We start from the raw sequence: 21536 nt of genomic DNA, 5'->3' as shown, positions 1-21536 counted from the left end.
AAGGCCTATCACCAGGCCACAGAAACAATAGAGAGTTGCACTCCCCCCACCAAGAGGGGTGTCTGACACAATGGCACTATCTTAACTCTCCTATTAAAAACAAGAAACTGTGCAATTATGGCACCAATGTTTCCTCTCCATAGGTGATGAGGAAGCCAATACAAAACCAGCTAATCTGGAAGCAGGCATATTTTTTTCTAGGTAATTGTCATATATGTCAGCACATTAGTATCAGAGGCAGACTGGGTCAAAAATTCTTACTGGGGAAAACTTGTAGTGACCTCATACTAGTGTTTATGGCCAAAATCACACCGGCCTCTAGCCCACAGAGTTTCCCCGGTAAGTCTTATGGCCAGTCCACCCCGATTAGCATCATTTTTATACACAGTAAACCAACCAAATACAGTGGCATCAATTACATAAAATTTTATTATCTTCACAACAAGTTGCCTATCTCATTATATCTCAAATAAGTAGTGCTTATTCTCAGTGGACACCATCCAGACAGCTGTATCAGGGCTATTTCACCCCAGATTGGTGAGTTGGTACGTACTCTGATAGTACAAGAGATGCCAAATGGGTGTAGTTTACCTCTTCTCCCATTCTAAGGCTTTTTAGCCCTAAATTCTACATGCATTTTCTAAGTAACTTACTTCAACCCCCTCCCCCCTCACAAGGCTGTAACATTAGGCACTGCAAAAGCAAGCCCTCTACAACTATTTATTGGGCACTTTTGTATACGTAGGCAATGGCTTACAGTATTTACTGTATACAGTGAGGTCACATGCAGCTACCTCTGGCAACTAAGCCATACATCCTCTTATTCTTGGATAGGGACAATTTCAGTCCAGAAAACAAAGCTTGGTCATTTTGTAGGCCCAAGGTTTATTGTATTTAGGAAACACTGTCTTCACTTTCTACAATTATTGCAGGAGGAATTTCATGCCTGCAGTTCGTAGAAGTATGCATGCAATGCTGACTATTAAAAATGGACTGTTTCAACAGTCTATTTTCCTGAATTAGGAGAGATGAAAAACCCAGTCCTCTGCTGAAGATAGACTTAACTCTACACTGACCAAATTCCATGCCATAACCCAGGCAGCAGGTGGATGGGCAATGCAGAGACACCATAAGGCCAAAGGAGCGAGGCAGTCCTGCCTGGCCACTTATGCAAGAGATGGCCCTGCTTCTTCCATTACTATAATCACATGTGTGTCAATGGATCTCAGCACATTTACTGGGGCAGAAGCACATATGAAATGTTCAGTAACAATGCAAGATAGAAGCTGCCATAGAAGATGACCTGCTTACCCTTGTGTGATCCCACGATGCAAAGTTATTTGAACCTCAATGACAAAGACAAACAATCCCACCATATGCCCATCTCTGCTTCCAACTAACCAATTATGTAGGTGGTTGTTGTTGTTTTTAGGAGCATTAGCAACTAAGGCCACATTGCTCCGGGATATGCGGTGAACATTCCCTGACCTTTCCGCATCCTCTGTATTTGGTGGTCCAATTATGTAGGGATAAGGTGGAGCCCTGAGCTCCCAAGTTCCAGAATTTGGTGTAACGACAGTACCACACTCTGAAAGCCATCACCAGTCAGACTGCAGTCAAATGCACTGCCAACATGCTCAAGTCTGCAGTTATATATTACACACAGCATAGGTTTGTTAAGGGGAAATCTTGTATGACCGATCTGATTGGATACTACAATAGGGTCGCAAAGACTTGCTTTCAAACTCTTTTTCAAACTGTTGCTTTTGTAAAGGTGACTACGGTGGTGTGAGACAGTTTTTAAATTCTATACAGTGGGACTAATTGATGAGGTTACAAACAGCAAATTCCAAATGGGAAGCATTCAAGGAAGTAATCTTGGAAGCTATTAGGCTTTTGGTCCCAACTAAGAAATACTGTTCAAGGGTTAGGCCTAAATAGATGTCAGACCACACCTTGAGTACTGTATACAGATCTGGAGGTCTTATTTTAGGAAGGATGTAGAGCTGCTGAAATGAGTACACAGAAGGGCAACAAGATTAGTGTATGAAACAAAGGGTTGCTCTTACGAAGAAAGGCTTAAGTTATACAAATTACAGTGTTTAGAGACTAAGTACCTGTGAGGTGATGTGACTGAGATGTATAAGGCCTTGAATGGTTTGAGTAAGCTCAATGCTGATGGGATTCTTCCTCTTGCTTAGATTAATTACCCGAGGGGACATAAATTCAAATTGAGGAAAAACAGTTGTAGAATAGACGTGTGGAAATTTGCCTTTAGCCACCAGGTGGTTAATTTCTGGAACCAACTTCCATCTGTCATTGTAGAAGTGGACAGCTTAAATAAATTCAAGGCAGAACTAGACAAACATTTGGAGTGAATGGATGGGTGAAATGGGAAGTTTTTTTTTTTTTTTTGGCTGATGCTGTATATAAGCTTGCTTTCTTGTATCATATGTTGCTAATGCTAAAGAAACTGGATGCAAAAAACAACTTTGATATTTGATATCATATACTTGAATTAAGGGGCTTAGAGGGGAACAGGTATACTGTGTGTTAATCAGACACTCAGCCTAAAACACTGATGGATCCAATATCTCTCTATTACAGAAGATTTAGGAGAAGTCCGGTTGGCCTGCCTCCCTAAAATCCACTCATGCACGCCTTCTCAGTGGTAAGCCCTGTTATGTCACTTAGGTGGCAACAAACGTGTAGAGTGGTTCTCTTCAAGACGCCTGGTCAGAGTGAAGAGGAAAAGACCAAACCCTCCACAGCATATGACAGCACGACAAAACAAATGGCCCTTGGTCTCCAGCAGCTTTCACTCCCCTTCTTACGGCAGCGAGAGGATCAGAGTGGAAGCAGAGGGGTGTAAGGATCTCTGGGTACGACCAGGCTGCCATGCACGGAAACTGAACTTGGCCTGTTACAACGTAAGATTACTCATCGGTGAAGACAGGATATTAGAGCTGGAAGAGGAATTAGAAAATGTGAATTGGAATATCATCGGTTTGGCTGAAACAAGAAGAAATGAATCACTTATAAGTTTATCAAGTGGAAATCTGCTGTACACCAATGGAAACAGTGAAAGGAGTGAAGGTGGAGTCGGGTTTCTGGTCCATAAAGATTTAAAAAACAACATTTTGGAATTCAAAAGTACATCACCAAGGGTGTCAAGACTAATACTCAGGATTTCTAATAGGTACAAGATAAAGGTTATAATGATTTATGCACCAACATCAAGCCATGATGATGAAGAGGTTGAAGAAATGTACACCGAAACTGAGAGTCTTCTAGATGAGCAGAAAACCCACTACATTATTATTATGGGGGACTTCAATGCTAAGGTTGGAAAAAGACAAAACAGCGCAGAAAGAGGAACTATAGGAAATTTTGAAATTGGTGAAAGAAATGAAAGACTTGTGGAATTTGCAGAATCTCAAGGATTTTCAGTAATGAACACTTTTTCCAAGAAAAGGGTGAACAGAAAGTGGACATGGAAGAGTCCAAATGGATTAACAACTAATGAAATTGACTTCATCCTCACTAACAGAAGATATATTGTGAATGATGTTACCGTCCTGAATAAGGTAAATGTTGGAAGTGATCACAGAATGTTAAGATGTACACTTGATATAGATGTAGGAAAGGAAATGAAAAAACTGACTGGAGTAAATAATACAAAGGTCTTTGAGATAACAGAAGAGGAGAAAAAGCAGTATGTACTGGAACTTGAGAAAGGGAAACAAAGCTGTATTGCAAAACTTTCCTAGTACCCTTTGTAAATTTGATGAATTTGAACTGCTGATCAAGACAACAAAGGCAGATTTTGTTGGGATATCAGTGTGACACTGTCTCTCTGCAGACTCTCTGTCACACTGACCAGTGCAGAATTGGAATTTGGGGAGTACAATGTGTACAGGAAGGATACACAGAACAGGACAGGAATGGAGGAGGGGTTATGCTGTTAAGAAGGATACACAGAACAGGACAGGAATGGAGGAGGGGTTATGCTAAGAAACAAAATCTAAGGAAGTGCATCCAGTTGACATGGGTGGACAGTGCAATGTTCAGTCAGTTTGGTGTGACAAGTACTCGGAAAGGGAAAATGAGAGCAGGATTCTGTTATAGGCCTAATGAGTATAACAAACAATTGTGTAGAGAAATAGAGTAGGCCAGTAAATCAGAATGTCTTGTAATGGAGGTTTTTAACTTTCCACATATTGACTGGAACATGTGAGTTGGTCACTCGCATGCTAGCAAGACTTTTGTGGATTTATTGGAGGATTCTTTTCTACAGCAACATGTTTGAGGAGCAATTAGAGGGAGTAATACCCTTGACCTGATTATCAGCAGTGATTATTCATGCACTAAGAATTTGCAAATAAAGGAACCACTAGGTGAATGTGGGATTTATTTAAAGATGTAACTATCATCATGGGTAAAGGGAAGGGTTTTTGTTCTTGTAAAGGTGACTACAGTGGTCTCAGACGGTTTTTAAATTCTATACAGTGGGATCAACTAATGGTGTTTAAAACAGCAAATGTTAAATGGAAAGCCTTCAAGGAATTAATCTCAGAAGCTGCTAGGCTTTTCACACCAACTAAGAAATACAAATCAAGATTTAGACCTAAATGGATATCAGATGAAATAATGAGGCCTGTAGCAGAGAAGAAAAATGTGTGGGATGCATATAAATTATCAGGTGACACAGAAGCCTATGGCATATATAATCTGGTTTATAATCAAGTCATAAAGGAGGTTAGGCATGTGAAGGCCAATTACGAGAAATCCTTAGCAAAAGATGCAGAGAAAAACAAAAATGTCTTCTTTACTTATGTAAACTCTAGAAGGAAGTGGAAGAATCAGATTGGTCCACTTGATGATGGTGGTGGTTCGACTGTTGATGATCCTGCTCAGATAGCTTACAAACTGAATGAGTATTTTGTATCTACATTCAGACATGAGGAATTCTGTAAGGAACAGGAGAAAAGAAATTTACTAAACTCTCACAGGGATCTAAATGATTTTGAAATAACAGAGAGCAAAGCGGAGGAGAAATTGCTGAAGTTATATATAAAAAAGACACCTGGGGTGGATAGAATCTATCCAATTATATGTCGAAGGAAGCAGCGATGGAAGTTAGCAAACCCTTTGCCATAATTATGACAGCATCCTTAGAATCTGGGGAGGTCCCCTAGACTGGAGTTGTGCAAAGGTATCCCTAATTCACAAAGGGAGTTCAAAGGGGGACACAAATAATTATAGACCTGTTATTTTAACTTCTGTTCTGGGGAAAATAATGGTCACTGGTTAAAGAAGTGATGCAGGATCACCTATACAAGACTGCAGTAATAGTTCAGACATTGAATGGGTTTGTTGAGGGGAAGTTTTGTCTGACCAATTTGATTGGATACTACGATGTGGTCACAAAGGAACTCAATGCAAAAGATAATTTTGATATCGTATACTTGGATTTCAGGAAAGCTTTTGATACTGTTGCACATGGAAGATTTCTGTACAAATTGGAGCATTATGGCATTAAGGGCAAGTAGCTGCAATGAATAAAGGGATGGTTGAGTGGGAGACGGCAGAGAATGGTAATAAATGGACATTGCTCTACGCAGACTAATGTTATTAGTGGAGTCCCCCAGGGTTTAGTGCTGGGCACATTGTTGTTTTGTGTATTTATTAATGATATCGATGAAGGTATATCAGGCTTAATGTCCAAGTTTGCCAATGATACAAAGGTTGGCAGGTTTGTTAATGATAGTAAAGACAGTATGCTACTGCAAGAGGATCTAGAAAAGTTAGGTAGATGGGCTGAGAAGTGGCAACTGGTTTAATATTGATAAATGCAAATTACTGTGTATGGGTAGGAGTAACCCAAGAGAAAAAAATTTACCAACTGTGTGGTATTACATTCAGGAAGGTGGAGAATGAAAAAGACCTGGGGGTAATTGTGCAGTCAGATATGAAGTTCTCTAAGCAGTGCAGACGGCCTGCCAGAGCAGGTCATGGAATTTTCTCAATGATATATAGGAATTTTGCTATCAGAGAGACAAGGAGCTGATTATCCCCTTGTATAAGGAAATGGTCAGCACCTTGAGTTCAGCGTACAGGTCTGGTGGCTTAGACATAACCAAATTTGCAGTTTCAATATGTATACTTTTTTTGTTTTTAGAATAACTGTATGTTTAAATTTTTTGTTAGAATATTTATTATTGTAATAAAAGTTTGATTTAAAACATGAATTCAAATAATTACTTGTAATTTTTTTCTTACTTTATTGCACCTAATTGCCATCAAAATTTATTGAGAAAATGTTTTTTTTTTTTTTTTTTTTGGAATACCGGTATTAAGATTTTGACCAGTATTGTGAGCCTGGGTTGGGCACATGTCCAATCCCACTCTGCCCCAGCTCTCATTGGCAGACTTGTAAATAATTAATTTTTTTTGTTTCATCATCATCATCATCAGCCATTTTCAATCCACTGCAGGATGAAGGCCTTTCCAGCAACTTTCCAGTTCCTTCTGTTTTGAGCACTGGCCATCCATTTACTACTCAAAAACTCATGAATTTCATCTATCCATCTCCACCTTTGTCTTCCAGGTTTTCTTCTAGCTCCTCTTGGGTACCATTCTGTTATTTTCTTAGTCCATCTGTCATCATGTCTTCGAGCTATGTGTCCTGCCCAAGACCATTTTAGTTCTTTAGTTTTGATAAGAATGTCCTTTACTTGAGTTTGCTGCCTAATCCATGTGTTTCTCTTCTTATCTATCATTCTAATTCCCAATATAATTCGTTCCATTTTTCGCTGTGTAGTTCTTAGCTTCTCTTCCATTCTTTTGGTGAGTGCCCAAGTTTCACTTCCATAAGTCATGGTGGGAAGTATACATTGATTCATTATTTTACGTTTCAGACAAACTGGGATATTGCTCTTCAGTATGTGACTATATTTCCTGAATGCTATCCATCCAAAATTTATTCTTAGCATTAGCATTAGCATTAGTAGAGGCATTTGATGCAAGAAAGCAAGCTTATGCAGCATCAGCCAAAAAAAAAAAAAAAAAAAAAAGGTAACATAAATAAATAAAAATAACCACTTCCACTTCACCCCTCTGTTCGTTCGAAATACCTGTCCAGCTGAGCCTTAAACTTATTTAGGCTATCCACTTCCACGACAAGGGATGGAAGTCTGTTCCACCCACCAACCACCCGCTGGCTAAAGGCAAATTTCCGCACATCTATCCTACATCTGTCTTTCCTCAATTTGAATTTATGCCCTCTCAGGTGATTTTTCTGAGCTAGAGGAAGAATCCCATCAGCACTGAGCATGCTCAAACCATTCAAGGCTTTGTACACCTCTATCAGATCACCCCGCTGGTGCCTAGTTTCCAGACACTGTAATTTGCAAAACTTAAGCCTTTCTTCGTAAGAGAACCCCTTTGTCCCATTCACCAATCTAGTTGCCCTTCTCTGTACTCGTTCCAGCAGCTCTACATCCTTCCTGAAATGAGGCCTCCAGGCCTGTATACAGTACTCTAGGTGTGGCCTGACCATTGCCTTATACAAGGGAATAATCACCTCCTTATCCCTGCTAGAAAAATTCCTATATATCATTGACAATACACCATGAGCTACTCTTGCAGCTTGTCTGCACTGCTCAGAGAACTTCATATCTGCCTGCACCACCACCCCCAGGTCCCTTTCATTCTCTACCACTGTCAGTGTAGTACCACAGAGTTGATACGTTGCTCTGGGGTTGCTGTTTCCCATATGTAGTACTTTACATTTGTCAATGTTAAACTTCATTTGCCACCTCGAAGCCCATTTGCTCAACCTTTCCAAATCCTGTTGCAGCAGCATAGTGTCAGTAGTGTCCTTGACAACCCTGCCAACCTTCGTATCGTCTGCAAACTTGGACATTAAGCCTGATATACCATCATCAATATCATTTATAAATACAGAAAACAATAAAGGCCCCAATACTGAACCCTGAGGGACTCCACTAATAACATTAGTCCACGATGAGCAGTGTCCATTGATTACCACTCTCTGTCTTCTCCCCCTCAACCACCCCTTTATCCATAGCAGCAACTTGCCTCCAATGCCACACTGCTCCAATTTGTGCAGCAGTCTTCCATGTGCAACAGTATCAAAAGCCTTTCTAAGATCCAAGTATATAATATCAAAGTTATTCCCTGCATCCAGTTCTTTTGTGACTGCATCATAGTATCCAATCAAATTGGTCAGGCAAGACTTCCCCTTAACAAAACCATGCTGTGTCCTAGCTATAACTGAAGTCTTGTCTAGATGATCCTGCAGTGCTTCTTTCACCAGTGCCTCCATTAATTTTCCGGGAACAGAAGTTAAACTCACAGGTCTATAATTACTTGTGTCAGCCTTTGATCCCCCTTTGTGAATTGGGGTCACATTTGCACATCTCCAGTCAATGGGTACCTCCCCTGAGTCCAAGGAAGCTCTCATAATTATGGCTAAGGGTTTGCTTACCTCCTTTGCTGCCTCCTTTAATATAACTGGATAGATCCCATCCACCCCAGGTGCCTTTCTTGTGTTTATCTTTAACAATTTCTCCTCCACTTTGCTCTCAGTTATTACAAGATTCTCTAGCTTACTGCTAGAGTTGAATACACCTCTGGCATTCCCCTCGCTGAATAACTCCTCATGTGTGAATGTCGATGCAAAATATTCATTTAGTTTGTTAGCTACCCGAGCAGGGTCATCAACAGTTGACCCATCGATCTCAAGTGGACCAATCTGATTCATCCCCTTCCTTCTAGAGTTTACATAAGTAAAGAACTCTTTGCTGTTTTTCTTCGCATCCCTTGCCAAGGATCTCTCGTAATCTGCCTTCGCCTGCCTAACCTCCTTTGTAACTTGGTTACAGATCAACTTGTATCTATCATAGGCGTCCGTGTCACGTGTTAATTTGTATGTATCCCATGCATTTTTCTTCTCTGCCATATGCCTCATTAGTTCATCTGACAACCATTTAGGCCTAAACCTTGAACAATATTTCTTAGTTGGTATGTAAAGCCTAGTAGCTTCCACGATAAGTTCTTTGAATGCTTCCCATTTTGAATTTGCTGTTGGCAATATCATCAGTTGATCCCACTGTATAGAATTTAAATACTGTCTCAGTCCATTGTAGTCGCCTTTACGAAAGCAATACCCCTTCCCTTTACCCCTAATGGTAGTTACCTCTTTGAGTAACTCCCACTTCAGCACACTGTGATCACTGCCACCTAGTGGTTCATTTATCTGCAGATTCTTAATGCATGAAGAATCACTACTGATAATCAAATCAAGAGTATTACTCCCTCTAGTTGCCTCCCGAACATGCTGATGTAGAAAACAATCATCCAATAAATCCACAAAAGCCTTGCTACTGTGTGAGTGACCAGCCCCCAAATTCCAGTCAATATCTGGGAAATTAAAATCCCCCATTATAAGACTCTCTGATTTACTGGCCCACTCTATTTCTCCGAACAGTTTCTTATTATACTCATCAGAGTCATTAGGCCTATAGCACACTCCTACTCTCAATTTTGATCTCCCAATGCTTATGTCACACCAAACTGACTCGACACTGCACTGTCCAGCGATGTCGACTGGCTTCACTTCCTTGGATTTTATGTGTTTTTTAACTAATAGCATAACCCCTCCTCCCTTCCTATCCTGTCTATCCTTTCTGTAGACATTGTACTCCCCAAATTCCAGTTCTGCATTTCTTATATCTGTGTGACACCACGTCTCTGAAATCCCCACAATATCTGCCTTTGATGTTTTGAGCAATACCTCAAATTCATCAAATTTATTTACTAAACTCCTAGCATTGGTGTACACACAAGTATACATGCACCTGTTCTTTTTCTTAGCTACCCTAACACAACCCATGTGTTTACTTGTTCCCCAATGATTCCCAGCAGTCTCTGAAATATCCTGCATCTTATTTTCCAGGCTGCGGCTCATTCCAATAGAAGCAGTGCAAGAATCACTTTCACCTCTGCCAGTGGCTACTGTTAATCTATTAGTCCTTGTATCCCCCCAATCTAGCAGTTTTCCGACCCACCTAACATTGCCTCGATAGCATCAGCAAACATTCTTCTCTTGACTTCCAGCCATTTATCATTATTACAGCTAATAACTTGTCCTAGATAAGTATATGACTCCACCTTTTCAATTACTGCTCCTTCAATCATTATTTCCCTTTCCGTGGCATACTTGTTCATCATTACTTTTGTTTTAGCCATATTCATCTTTAGTCCAAAATCCTTACTAACTGTGCATAACTGATTAAGATTTTCCTCTAATTCTTTGGGATCGTGGCTTATGACCACAATGTCATCTGCAAATCGTAAATGGTTTAGGTACTCTCCGTTCACACTGACTCCTTTCTGCGACCAGTCTAATCTTCTGAAAGCTTCCTCAAGGGCAGCAGTAAACAGCTTCGGAGATATTGTGTCTCCTTGTCGAACTCCTTTCTCGATTTTAAATTTGCTACTGTCTTTGTCTAGTCTAATAAAGGATGTAGCACTCTCATATATTTTCTTCAAAATCATAATATATGGAGTATCTATGCCTTGTCTTTCCAGTGCCTGAAACATTGCCTTATGCTGTATAGAGTCAAATGCCTTTTCATAATCCACAAATGCCAGGCATAATGGTGTTTTATATTCATTTGCTTTCTCCATTAGCTGTGATATTACGGGAAGGTGATCCATAGTTGAGAATCCTGTCCTAAAGCCAGCTTGCTCTTTCGGTTGATTCTCATCAAGTATTCTTTCTAATCTGTTAGTAATGACCCTTGTGAACAACTTGTAGATATGGGATAACAAGCTAATTGGTCTATAATTTCCAATTTCTGATTTATCTCCTTTCTTATGCAGCAAAACTATGATTGCATTATTCCACTGCTTAGGCACCACACCTTTTCTAATGCACTTTGTGAAGAGCCTTGCCAGTTTTTGTGTTATGTCTCTTCCTCCCAATTTTAACAGCTCTACAGTAACTTCATCTTCCCCCGGGGCTTTCCGATTCTTCATTTTCTTCAATGCATGTTCTACCTCATCAGGAAGAATATCGGGTATGTCGTATGTGTTGCTACTTTGCAATCCATCTTCCCCACTGCTGGTATCATTCCCTCGCTCCTTGTATAATTCTCTATAGTATTTGAATTATGCCTTCTCTGCTGTTTATAAGTACACCATCCCTATTCTTCAGTTTCAGTATCATTTGTCTTTCTGTATTACTGCTCATGGCTGCTGATTTAAATCCTTTGTTTTTCCTTAATGCTTGTTCTACTTTTCTTGTGTTAAATCTTCTTATGTCCTCTCTGAGTCTCTTTCCAATGGCATAACTCAGTATACTCAATTTTCTCCTTGTCAGTGTTTTTCTTGCTCTTCATTTGTCGTCTTTGGTTCATCATGACAAGTGTTTCTTGACTAATTTTTTCTTCTTTGGATTTCTGTTTCCCTATAGGTTTCTTGGGCTTTATCACTTTCAGAAAGTTGTAATATTCCTCGTCGATATCTTGGTCCTGAGCAGTCTGCAGAAGCTCAAACTTGTTCTTAAGTTCCAGTACATACTGCTTTTTCTCCTCCTCTGTTATTTCAAAGACTTTTGTATTATTTACTCGAGTCAGTTTTTTCCTTTCCTTTCCTACATCTATATCAAGTGTACATCTTACCATTCTGTGATCACTTCCAACATTTACCTTATTCAGGACGGTAACATCATTCACAATATATCTTCTGTTAGTGAGGATGAAGTCGATTTCATTAGTTGTTAATCCATTTGGACTCTTCCATGTCCACTTTCTGTTCACCCTTTTCTTGAAAAAAGTGTTCATTACTGACATTCCTTGAGATTCTGCAAATTCCACAAGTCTTTCAAAGTTTTTAACAAGTTTTTTTGTTTATAGATTCTTTATTGTGTTCATCATACTTTTCTGAATCCGTTACTGCATGTAAGAGTAAGAACTCAAATCAAATTGTTTTGTACTTCAGTAAAAAAAAAAAAAAAATGCTTTTGTTTCCACATTTACAATATAACTAATTGCAAGCTGAAGAGATACAATGACAAAAAATTTTCAAATAGGATATACAAGTGAAAAAATGAAATTTGGTTGTTCACTATACTTTACTGAGATATTATTTAAGTGATAGATACATATTACAAAGTAAAAACATTTTTCACTTGAAATTTTTTACTTATATTTTAATAATACTAATGTGAAATAATGTATAAAAATTAAATCTGTACACTGCTTAATAATATCATACTGGAAACCATTACATACCTGTCCCCAAACCTAGCCTTACTCCACCAAGAAAATCATTGCTAGTAATCTTGTCATAATCCCACACAGTCAATTCGAGGCAACGTTCTTTTAGTTCGTCTAATGTGAGGTCTTCATAAACAAAGGTGTAATACCATTTTGGATTGCTGCTTTTCTTTACTACAGGAGTCTTCTGCTTACTGCCTTTACCTTTATCTGGTAACAAGTAGCTTCAATAGAAATAATAAATATATAATTAGATTTTTGACGAATTTTTTAAATGGCGACAAATAAATATGTTTTCTAATTAAAAAAAAATAAAAACCAGTAGAAATAGTAATTCTACTGGTTTTCATTTTAATTCATAAAATATATAAAATCTTTTAAAACATCCACATAGGGTGCCTACCAAACCTCTGGGACAACATTGCTGAAACAACTATACGAGTATTAGCATTGCACAAATAAATCGATTTTATTTTTAGGCATGTTGATATATATATATATATATATATATATATATATGCCTGCGGCAAAAGTAATATAAGTATGCCTCCATTATATGTAGGTTGTCAATCTTTATGAATTTATAAAAAAAATACTATTGAAATGATCTATAATTTGCATATATTTATTAATAAAATAATTTAAATAATATAATGAATATAGCAGAACAAAATATCAAATAAAATTAAACTTACAAATACTCATTTTTATCTACAGAAACTTTGTTCCTATATACACTACAACGAAAATATGTACATATAACTACAAATAAATAATAAAAAAAAAAAAAAACCCACAGATATCATAGATAGTTTGTTTATATATCTAGAATAAAATCATAGAAACAAAATATTGTGAAATATTTTGTTTCTATGATATGGCCCACACTTGTAGGTAGAAGGAATTTGTTTTGTAGAGACGGGATACACTTAAACAAAGGTGGTGCAAATGTTTTTGCCAGTATTATTGAGGATACCTTAAAGGCTCAGGGAAACTGCTAGTTAGGGGGGATGTGGGTAATACTGACACGCGTTTATCTGATAATATTGGTCAATGTAACTCTTGCACATACCTTAAGAGTTCTTATCTGTTACCCCAACTGGACGTATTATCTAGATGTTCTGGGGGCAAAGACGTTTCACGTGAGCAGGTAGCTAATATCAGGGAAGAGAGCCTAAAAAACTTCAAGGGTTGTGTTAGGGTTGTTAAATATACAAGAACAGTAAATCTTAATTGTTTATACAGTAACGTTAGAAGTGTCGTCAATAAAATGAGCGAATTCGAACTGCTGGTTAAAACAAGTAACGCAGACATAATAGGGCTTACGGAGACGTGGTGCCACCCGGAAATTGGGGATGATGAGTTTCAGTACGGCTTGTATAATGTATTTAGGAAGGATAGAGTAGATAGAAGGGGTGGTGGGGTAATGCTTCTTATCAGAAGCAGCCTGAGTGCGACGATAGCTTTCCCAGATTCAGACATTTCACATGCTAGTATAGAGTCTGTATGGTGTGAGATAGTTGGAAACAAAGGTACAATGCGAGTAGGCGTAATCTACAGACCAGGTGATTGTGAAGACTATGACAAAAGCCTCTACATGCAAATGGAATGGGCAAGTAAGCGTCAATGCCTTATTATGGGTGATTTCAATTTGCCTCTAATTGATTGGAGTAAATGGGAAGGAAACTCGACAGGGGGAACAAAATTTTTAAATCAACTAGATGACTGTTATTTGTATCAACATGTCAGGGAAAGTACTAGAGAAAAGAATATCCTAGACCTCATCATCACACATGAATCAGATGACATAACAGGGCTGACAGTAGAGGAACCAGTAGCAGGAAGTGATCACGGAGTTCTACGGTGGATGATGACGAGAGAGGTAGCAGAAGTAAAAGGCAAAGGAATGGGTTTTAATTTCAGAAAAGGAAATTACGATGCCTTAAGGTACTACATGGCCTCTATTAACTGGGTAGATATCGCGCAGAGAATGAATACAATTGAACTGTGGTATGCTTTTAAAACATTAATCACAGATGCCTTGAATGCGTATATACCATTAAAAAAATACTCCACGAGAAGGGTTCCAAGTTGGATGAATAGTGAAGTTGCCACATTACTTGAGCAGAAAAAGGTGGCATGGAAACGTTACAGAGCAATAAAAAGTACTGAAGCCTATAACAGCTACAAGGTGGTGTGTAATAGAGCCACAGAAAAGGTTCGACAGGCAAAGGCAGTTTATGAGAAATCACTAGCAAACAGAGCAAAGAGGGGGGATAAAGAATTCTTCACATATATAAATGCCAAGAAGAGCAGGACAAACCAGATCGGACCTTTACATAAGGGAAAGGGGATAGTAATAAATACACCAGCTGCCGTTGCAGATGAACTCAACAGTTATTTTGCATCGATATTTACAAATGAAAAGCCTTTTGTGGCAATGGGAAATTGTGGGAGCGAAGTTAAAAAATATGTAATTAATGATATTGAAATTTCCCAAGATTATTTAATGAAAAAACTTTCGAGCCTACAGACTAGTAAGGCTCCTGGAGTTGATGGAATATACCCTATAATCTTGAGAGAGGCGGCAAGCGAGTGCATTGAACCACTGAGGCTGGTTATGCGAGCATCACTAGACTCTGGGGAGATTCCCTTGGATTGGAAAAGTGCAAATGTATCTCCCATACATAAGGGTGGCTCTAAAAGTGAAGTTGGAAATTATCGACCTGTCAGTCTGACTTCAGTAGTAGGGAAAATCATGGAGGCATTGATCAAGGGTGGAATTCAGGATCATTTGGATAGAATTGAAATTCTCAAGGATACTCAGCATGGTTTTGTAAAGGGAAAATCATGTTTAACAAATCTGGTTCGCTATTTCGAAAGGGTCACTCACGAGTTGGATTTAGGGAATAATTTCGACATTGTTTATTTAGATTTCAGCAAAGCTTTTGACTCAGTCCCACATGAGCGGTTGCTTTATAAGCTGGAACAGGTTGGAATCACTGGGAAAATCCTTAGATGGATAGAAGGATGGCTTCAGGGCAGGAGGCAGAGGGTTGTGATAAATGGCTATTCCTCAGATTGGGTTGATGTAAGAAGTGGGGTTCCCCAAGGATCAGTATTAGGACCACTGTTGTTTTTAATTTTCATAAACGACATTGATGAAGGGATAGAGGGCGTGATGTCTAAATTTGCAGATGATGTTAAAATTGGTAGAGTAGTTAATGATCACTGTCAAGCTGAGCTTCTTCAGAGAGACCTAGATAGACTTCAAGAATGGTCAGAAAAATGGCAGCTGTGCTTTAATCCAACAAAGTGTAAGGTATTACACCTGGGAAACAGTAATCCCAAAATAACTTATTCACTTGGTGGAGTTCAACTAAACCCAGTACTGGAGGAAAGGGACTTGGGTGTTACGATACGGTCAGACATGAAATTCTCTGAGCATTGTAAACAGGTTGCAAGGAAGGCCCATGGTGTCCTATCGATGATCTATCGAACTTTTGCAAGTAGAGATAGGGACGTGATAATCCCATTATATAAGGCCTATGTTAGACCACACTTGGAATACTGTGTTCAAGTATGGAGACCGCACCTAAAGAAAGACATCGAGCTTCTTGAAAGGGTGCAAAGAAGGGTAACTCGCCTGGTGAGATCGGCAAAAGGGCGTCCTTATGAAGAAAGACTTCGAATATGTGGGTTGCAGAGTTTGGAAACTAGACACCTTAGAGGAGATTTGATTGAGGTGTTTAAGGCTCTGAGAGGCATCAGTAAAATGAATGAGGACAAAATTTTCAAGATTATAAATGATGCTAGAACTAGGGGATATAAATTCAAGTTACGCGGGGAAATGTTTAGATTGGACTGCAGGAAGTTTTATTTTAGCCAGCGAGTTATAAATTACTGGAATAAGTTGCCTTCATGGGTGGTAGAGGCCGACAGTTTGGGGAAATTCAAAGGTCATCTGGATAGTACTTTCGGGTAAGGGAAGCGCATAGGATGATAGGATTAATTTCCTTTTTATTTAATTTTTAATTTCATTTTATTATTTTTATTTATTTATTAATTATTATTATTTATTTTTTTGGCTGGTGCAGCATAAGCCATAGGCTTTCTTGCACCATACGGCCGTTACTAATACTAATACTAATATAATATAGAATACTTTGAAAATAATAACATAAACTAAAAATATGCAATAAAGATGTATTTTTTAATTGAATATTTTTTTTTTGCTTTTGCCAAAGCAAAATCATCAATAATGTTATCATAGTTTATGTTTTGTGCAACGTGATTTTCAATGGATATAACTGATATGTTGGTTAGTCGTTCTTGTCTATTTGTTGATCTAAGGTGCATTTTAATCCATTTAAGTTTACCAAAGGACCTTTCACAATAAGCTACTGTTACAAGCAGGGTAAGAAAAAATTGTAAAGCTATTTCTATGTTTGGATAAGACTATTAGACAATACTCACGAATGATTCGGAGAAATTTAGAGGGGGTTGCAGATTTTATATCCCGCAGAATTGATAAAACATGATTTTTGAAACTTTGAATTTCTGTTGAAATATCTGAGGCATTTAAATCTTTGTTGGGTTTTAATGCAAGGTCAGAAGCAGCCTTCTGTCAGATATAATTAACTACCCCAAGGGCTCACATCTGGTGAGTATGGGCTTGGCACACCCAGGATCCTTAGCTGAATACCATCATTCTTTTCTTTCTTGATGATTCCTTTCTACTTCTGATTTTCTCTCTCTCTCTCTCTCTCTCTCTCTCTCTCTCTCTCTCTCTCTCTCTCTCTCTCTCAGGTTAACTCGGGTTTTGGCTGGTGCAGCATAACCCTCGGGCTTCCTTGTGCCACATGGCTAATAATAATAATAAAGTACAAAATAGAAAATCAAACTGTGAAGAAATACTATTCAGTTTTTCAAAACAAGTGCTGAAGTCACTGATAAGAACATCCAAAACGTATTTAATTTCAATAAAACATTTGTTCAGCAAACAAATCGAAATTGTCAGCAGATTCGTAAAGTTACATTTTTCTTTCTTTCTTCTGGAAATGTATCTGGTATACCCGTTTTTTCTCCTGTGGTAACAACATATCCGAAAATAACTTGAAATTAATTTTCCCGTATTTCTTTGAGATATTTTATCAATCCGCTTATTAAGAGTATCCAATTGTTAAGAGTTCGTACAGAAAGTTTTAGCTTGCAATGCTTTATTTACTTTATTTGTAATTTAAAAAATCATTTCATCATAAAATGAATTTTCATTAAATATTCTGTGCATTGCACCTTCGGTCAACACAACAGAATAAATCTCACACCCAGGTCAGCAAACCTACCCCTCTCTCTTTTATTTTTATTTATTATTTTTTTTTTATTTATTTTATTTATTTTTTTTATTATATATATATTTCCCTCTCTAACGATTATTCTGGATTGGGGCTGCCCTGGGCCAGGGGAGTCCTCCTCCTCTCTTCTCCTTCTTTCTCTTCACTTTGCACTTATTTTTTTTTCCTCCCTGGGAAACTCATTCCCCAGGGGAAGGGTGAGCAGATAGTAGGGAAGGCCTTGCCTTCCCACAGCTAGGGGACAAGTACCTGGAAGCGGTTGTCCAGGTGATCACTGCTTCTTGGTAGCCAAAAGGCCAAAACAATACACTACACTACAGAACACATACATAAGCTCACAAACAAATTTTCTGTCCTATCACTTTCTCCCATATGGAATTAAAAACTTTTTTTAAATTTTATTTTTTTCTCTCTTACCTTCCTCTTCCACTATCCCATTCAACCGGCACGGGACTCTGATCCTGTGCAGGATGAACACCTTTTTTCTTTCTCTTTTTTTTTTCCCTACATGACACACATGCTGGCCTTACCTTGACAGAGTCTGTAAAAAACTGAACAGAGCAATCAGGCGGAGATGAACTTTTTGTTCTTGGGGCCACCCATACAAAAACACAAAATACAAATACAACAGAATAAATAAAAATAATGTGCTGGTTGCATTAAGTGGACTGTATTATCAAAAAATTTTACCCTTTTATTATCCTCAAATTACACACATGGACTGTATCTTCATCATTTGTCTACTTGAAAATCGATGATAGTAGATTATTTGACCAATTTATGAATTTTAAGGAATTTCTTTCTGAGAAAAGAAAGATGATAATTGGGAAAATTTATTAGCCAGTAGAAAGTCAGCTGAATATTTTAATCAATGCAAGAGTACCAAAGTATGTTCCGAGCTTTTAAAAACTGCTCAATATACATTTTCTATTTTTGCCCACAATAGGAACATAATTTTTGTATAGTGTATTTTTGTTAAATCAATGGAGTAACATTAGAAATAAAATGGAAACAAATACTGTAAATAGTATTTTATTGGTTACTTATAATTTGAAAATGGATTGTAAACCATTTTATAATTACTTACTTTGTAATCCAAACTTACTAAAAATGATTGGCAGTAACGATAAACAAGTATTGCAATTTTTTAATAATAAATATAATTTTCAAAATATCCTCGTTTCTAGAACTAAAAATGTCCTAGTTTTTTCCTATTTTGTCCTAGTTTTTGAATTTTAGATCTGGTAACCCTAAATTAATTGAAATCTTCAAAGTATTCATTAAAATTTCCAGTAACTAGTGGAACCAGAAAAAAATAAAAGTAAATATTCTTTAAATGCCAAAAAAACTTATCATTCCAGGAGTTATTGATTGCCAGCTAAATTAAGGTTATTTGCTGAACACGCCGAACATTTTGAAACATTTCCTTCACAGTGAAGGCTTCGAGCTGTTTCAAAATCTACCAACGTTTCATCTTCGGAAAGTTTATTTAATATCTCAGGTGCCCTCATTTCTGCACCCCCCCCCCCAACATCACTACCGTCACTTGTTCTTTGAATACTGTCCAAATTGTCGGAACCACTCGGATATTCAGCTACTGTGACCATGTAAACTTAGACAGGAGAAATTTATTGGAAGGCGTGGATCACTCACTTTCCAAAAAATAGGTGACTGCTTGCCAGAATAAAGGCGAACCACAACACAGGTTGAGTAGAGGCTATTATTCGTCTCGGGATTATGGTAAGCATATTCTAGCACGCTATGGAAAGCATGTTCAAGCACAACTTCTCAGTATGTGGGGCAGGTAGCTGCATTGGTTTTATGGACACCACTAACAATGTGCAATGGTAATCCCTTTAACGCCTTAATTCTAATTGCCTAAAGACCAGAAGTGGGAATAGTGCATACAAAGTTAAGTCTCTCACAATCTGTTTTTTATGTGGAAATTTTCTTTGTTCTATGGAAACTATTTTAAAAGTAATTACCAAGAGGAATTCAAAAATAAATCCGCTATAAAGAAGTTCGTTAAACAGAGTTCCGATTGTATTCAAATCAAAAATGAAGCAATTTTAAAATGCATAACTGGTCAAGTGTGCCCTTAAAATGGCTGCACGAAGGGCTGGTGTCCCCTCTTGCCCCACCCTAGTTCTGGCTCTGGATACTCAATAATTGAATTTGGGATTTAATTTGTAACATAAATGATCATTTCAACAAATTTTCAAAAAAAATAACAATGAGCTCTCGCAAGCCCACTATAGCTCACCACTGACTATAGATCATTTTGCATGTCACTGAGTGGTCACTAGAAGTCTCTAGTTTCACCATACTGAGTGGCTCTGTGATCAGTCTTGTGAGTGCAGCACACAGATAGTTCAAAATGGTGGATGTTAGAGATATACTTATCAAGCAGAGAGTGGTGATTGAATTTTTTACCAAGGAAGAAGTGACACGTATCAAAATCCATAGACGTTTCAAAAATGTTTATGGTGACAATACTGCAGATGTGAGTATACTTAAGACACTTTATGAGTGAAGAAAGTGACACTGTCGACAAACCCCAAAGCGCCCAGACAACAAGTGTCGGATTGACACACTGATCAAAGAGGACCGGCACATCACAACATGCAAATTATGTGATGCAGTAAGTATAGGGAAATCTGCTGTGATAACCATCATAAAGAAACTAGGATACAACAAGGTTTATGTCCGGTGGGTCCCGAAAATGCTGACACATGGGCACAAAGAAGCCCAGAAAGTCATCTGTACAGAACTTTTCAAGGGCTATGAGAGTGAAGGACGTTGTTGTTATTTGGTTTTTAGGAGCATTAGCAACTAAGACCATATTGCTCCGGGGATATGCGGTGGTCATTCCCCGACCTTTCTGCATCGTCCGTATTTGGTGGTCACGGGCTCGAACCCCGGTCTAATCAAGAAGCATATGCTACGCACTGCTGCTCCTGCCCATCTGGCTATGGAGGCACCTTGAGAGTGAAGGAGAGGCTTCTTTTCTTTCACACAGTCACAAGTGGTGAAACCTAGGTCCACCATTATGACCCTGAAACGAAGAGACAGTCGATGGAATTACACCATCAAAATTCACCATGCAAGAAGTTCAAAAGACAGCATTCTGTCAGTAAAGGCGTGGCAACGGTGTTTTTGGACAAAGATGGGATCTTGCTTGTGGACTTCTTGGAGCGTGGTACCACAATCAACTCAGATCAATATGTGGAAATGTTGAAAAAAGTTGAAAGCTTGCATCCGCAAAGTTCAACTGGACAAAAACTTAATGAGCTTCTTCTCCATGACAATATACAACCCAATACCAGTCTGCATACGATGGCAGTTGCAAAACTTGGGATGCACTGTTCTTCCTTACCCCTCTCATAGCCCAGATCCTGCACCTTCCGACTATCATCTCTTTGGCCCGCTGAAGGATGCACACCGCAGAACCCATTTTGCAGAAAATGACCAGCTCAAGCCCAGTGTTTGCAAAGCCCTCCAGAACAAGAGTAAGAACTTTTACAGGAATGGAATACAGCATCTGACTCAGAGAGCAGAAATGCAGAGAAAATGGTGATTTTGTGGAAAAATAACAGGTATTTTAATGATTGAGGATTAATTGATGTAAAAGGAACAGTTGTAGGAATTAAATTTTCTGAGGCAAAAATATACTTTCATACCATCCCTCGTATAATATGTCTGTATATTGCATGTGTTCTGTGATCAATTTGCTGTTTGCTGGATGAAAAACCCAAGTTTCTGGGAGATAAAACCATGCTAGCCTCACATGAGACCAACTAAATTATCCATGTTTTGAATAAGAACATAAAAATTCCTCAACCACTGATGGAATTTGAACTCCGGTCTTTTCCAC

General features: G+C 38.2%; 1 protein-coding gene across 1 annotated transcript in view; it reads right to left on the bottom strand.

The window, feature by feature from the left end:
* The window catches only part of LOC150088220 (uncharacterized), a 115508-nt gene that overhangs the window by 4279 nt on the left and 89693 nt on the right, over window positions 1–21536 (bottom strand). The window contains exon 8 of the mRNA XM_090370072.1: window positions 12324–12532. Coding sequence (XP_090226198.1) covers window positions 12324–12532 — 209 coding nt within the window. The remainder of the gene's footprint in view (window positions 1–12323; window positions 12533–21536) is intronic.

This window comes from Mastigoproctus giganteus, chromosome 3 (assembly GCF_048544385.1).
Source record: "Mastigoproctus giganteus isolate SK-2022 chromosome 3, ASM4854438v1, whole genome shotgun sequence".
NCBI classification, from domain to species: Eukaryota; Metazoa; Arthropoda; class Arachnida; order Uropygi; family Thelyphonidae; genus Mastigoproctus; species Mastigoproctus giganteus.
Note: the sequence above shows the minus strand (reverse complement) of the source record. Positions and strands in the feature narration are given on the sequence as shown.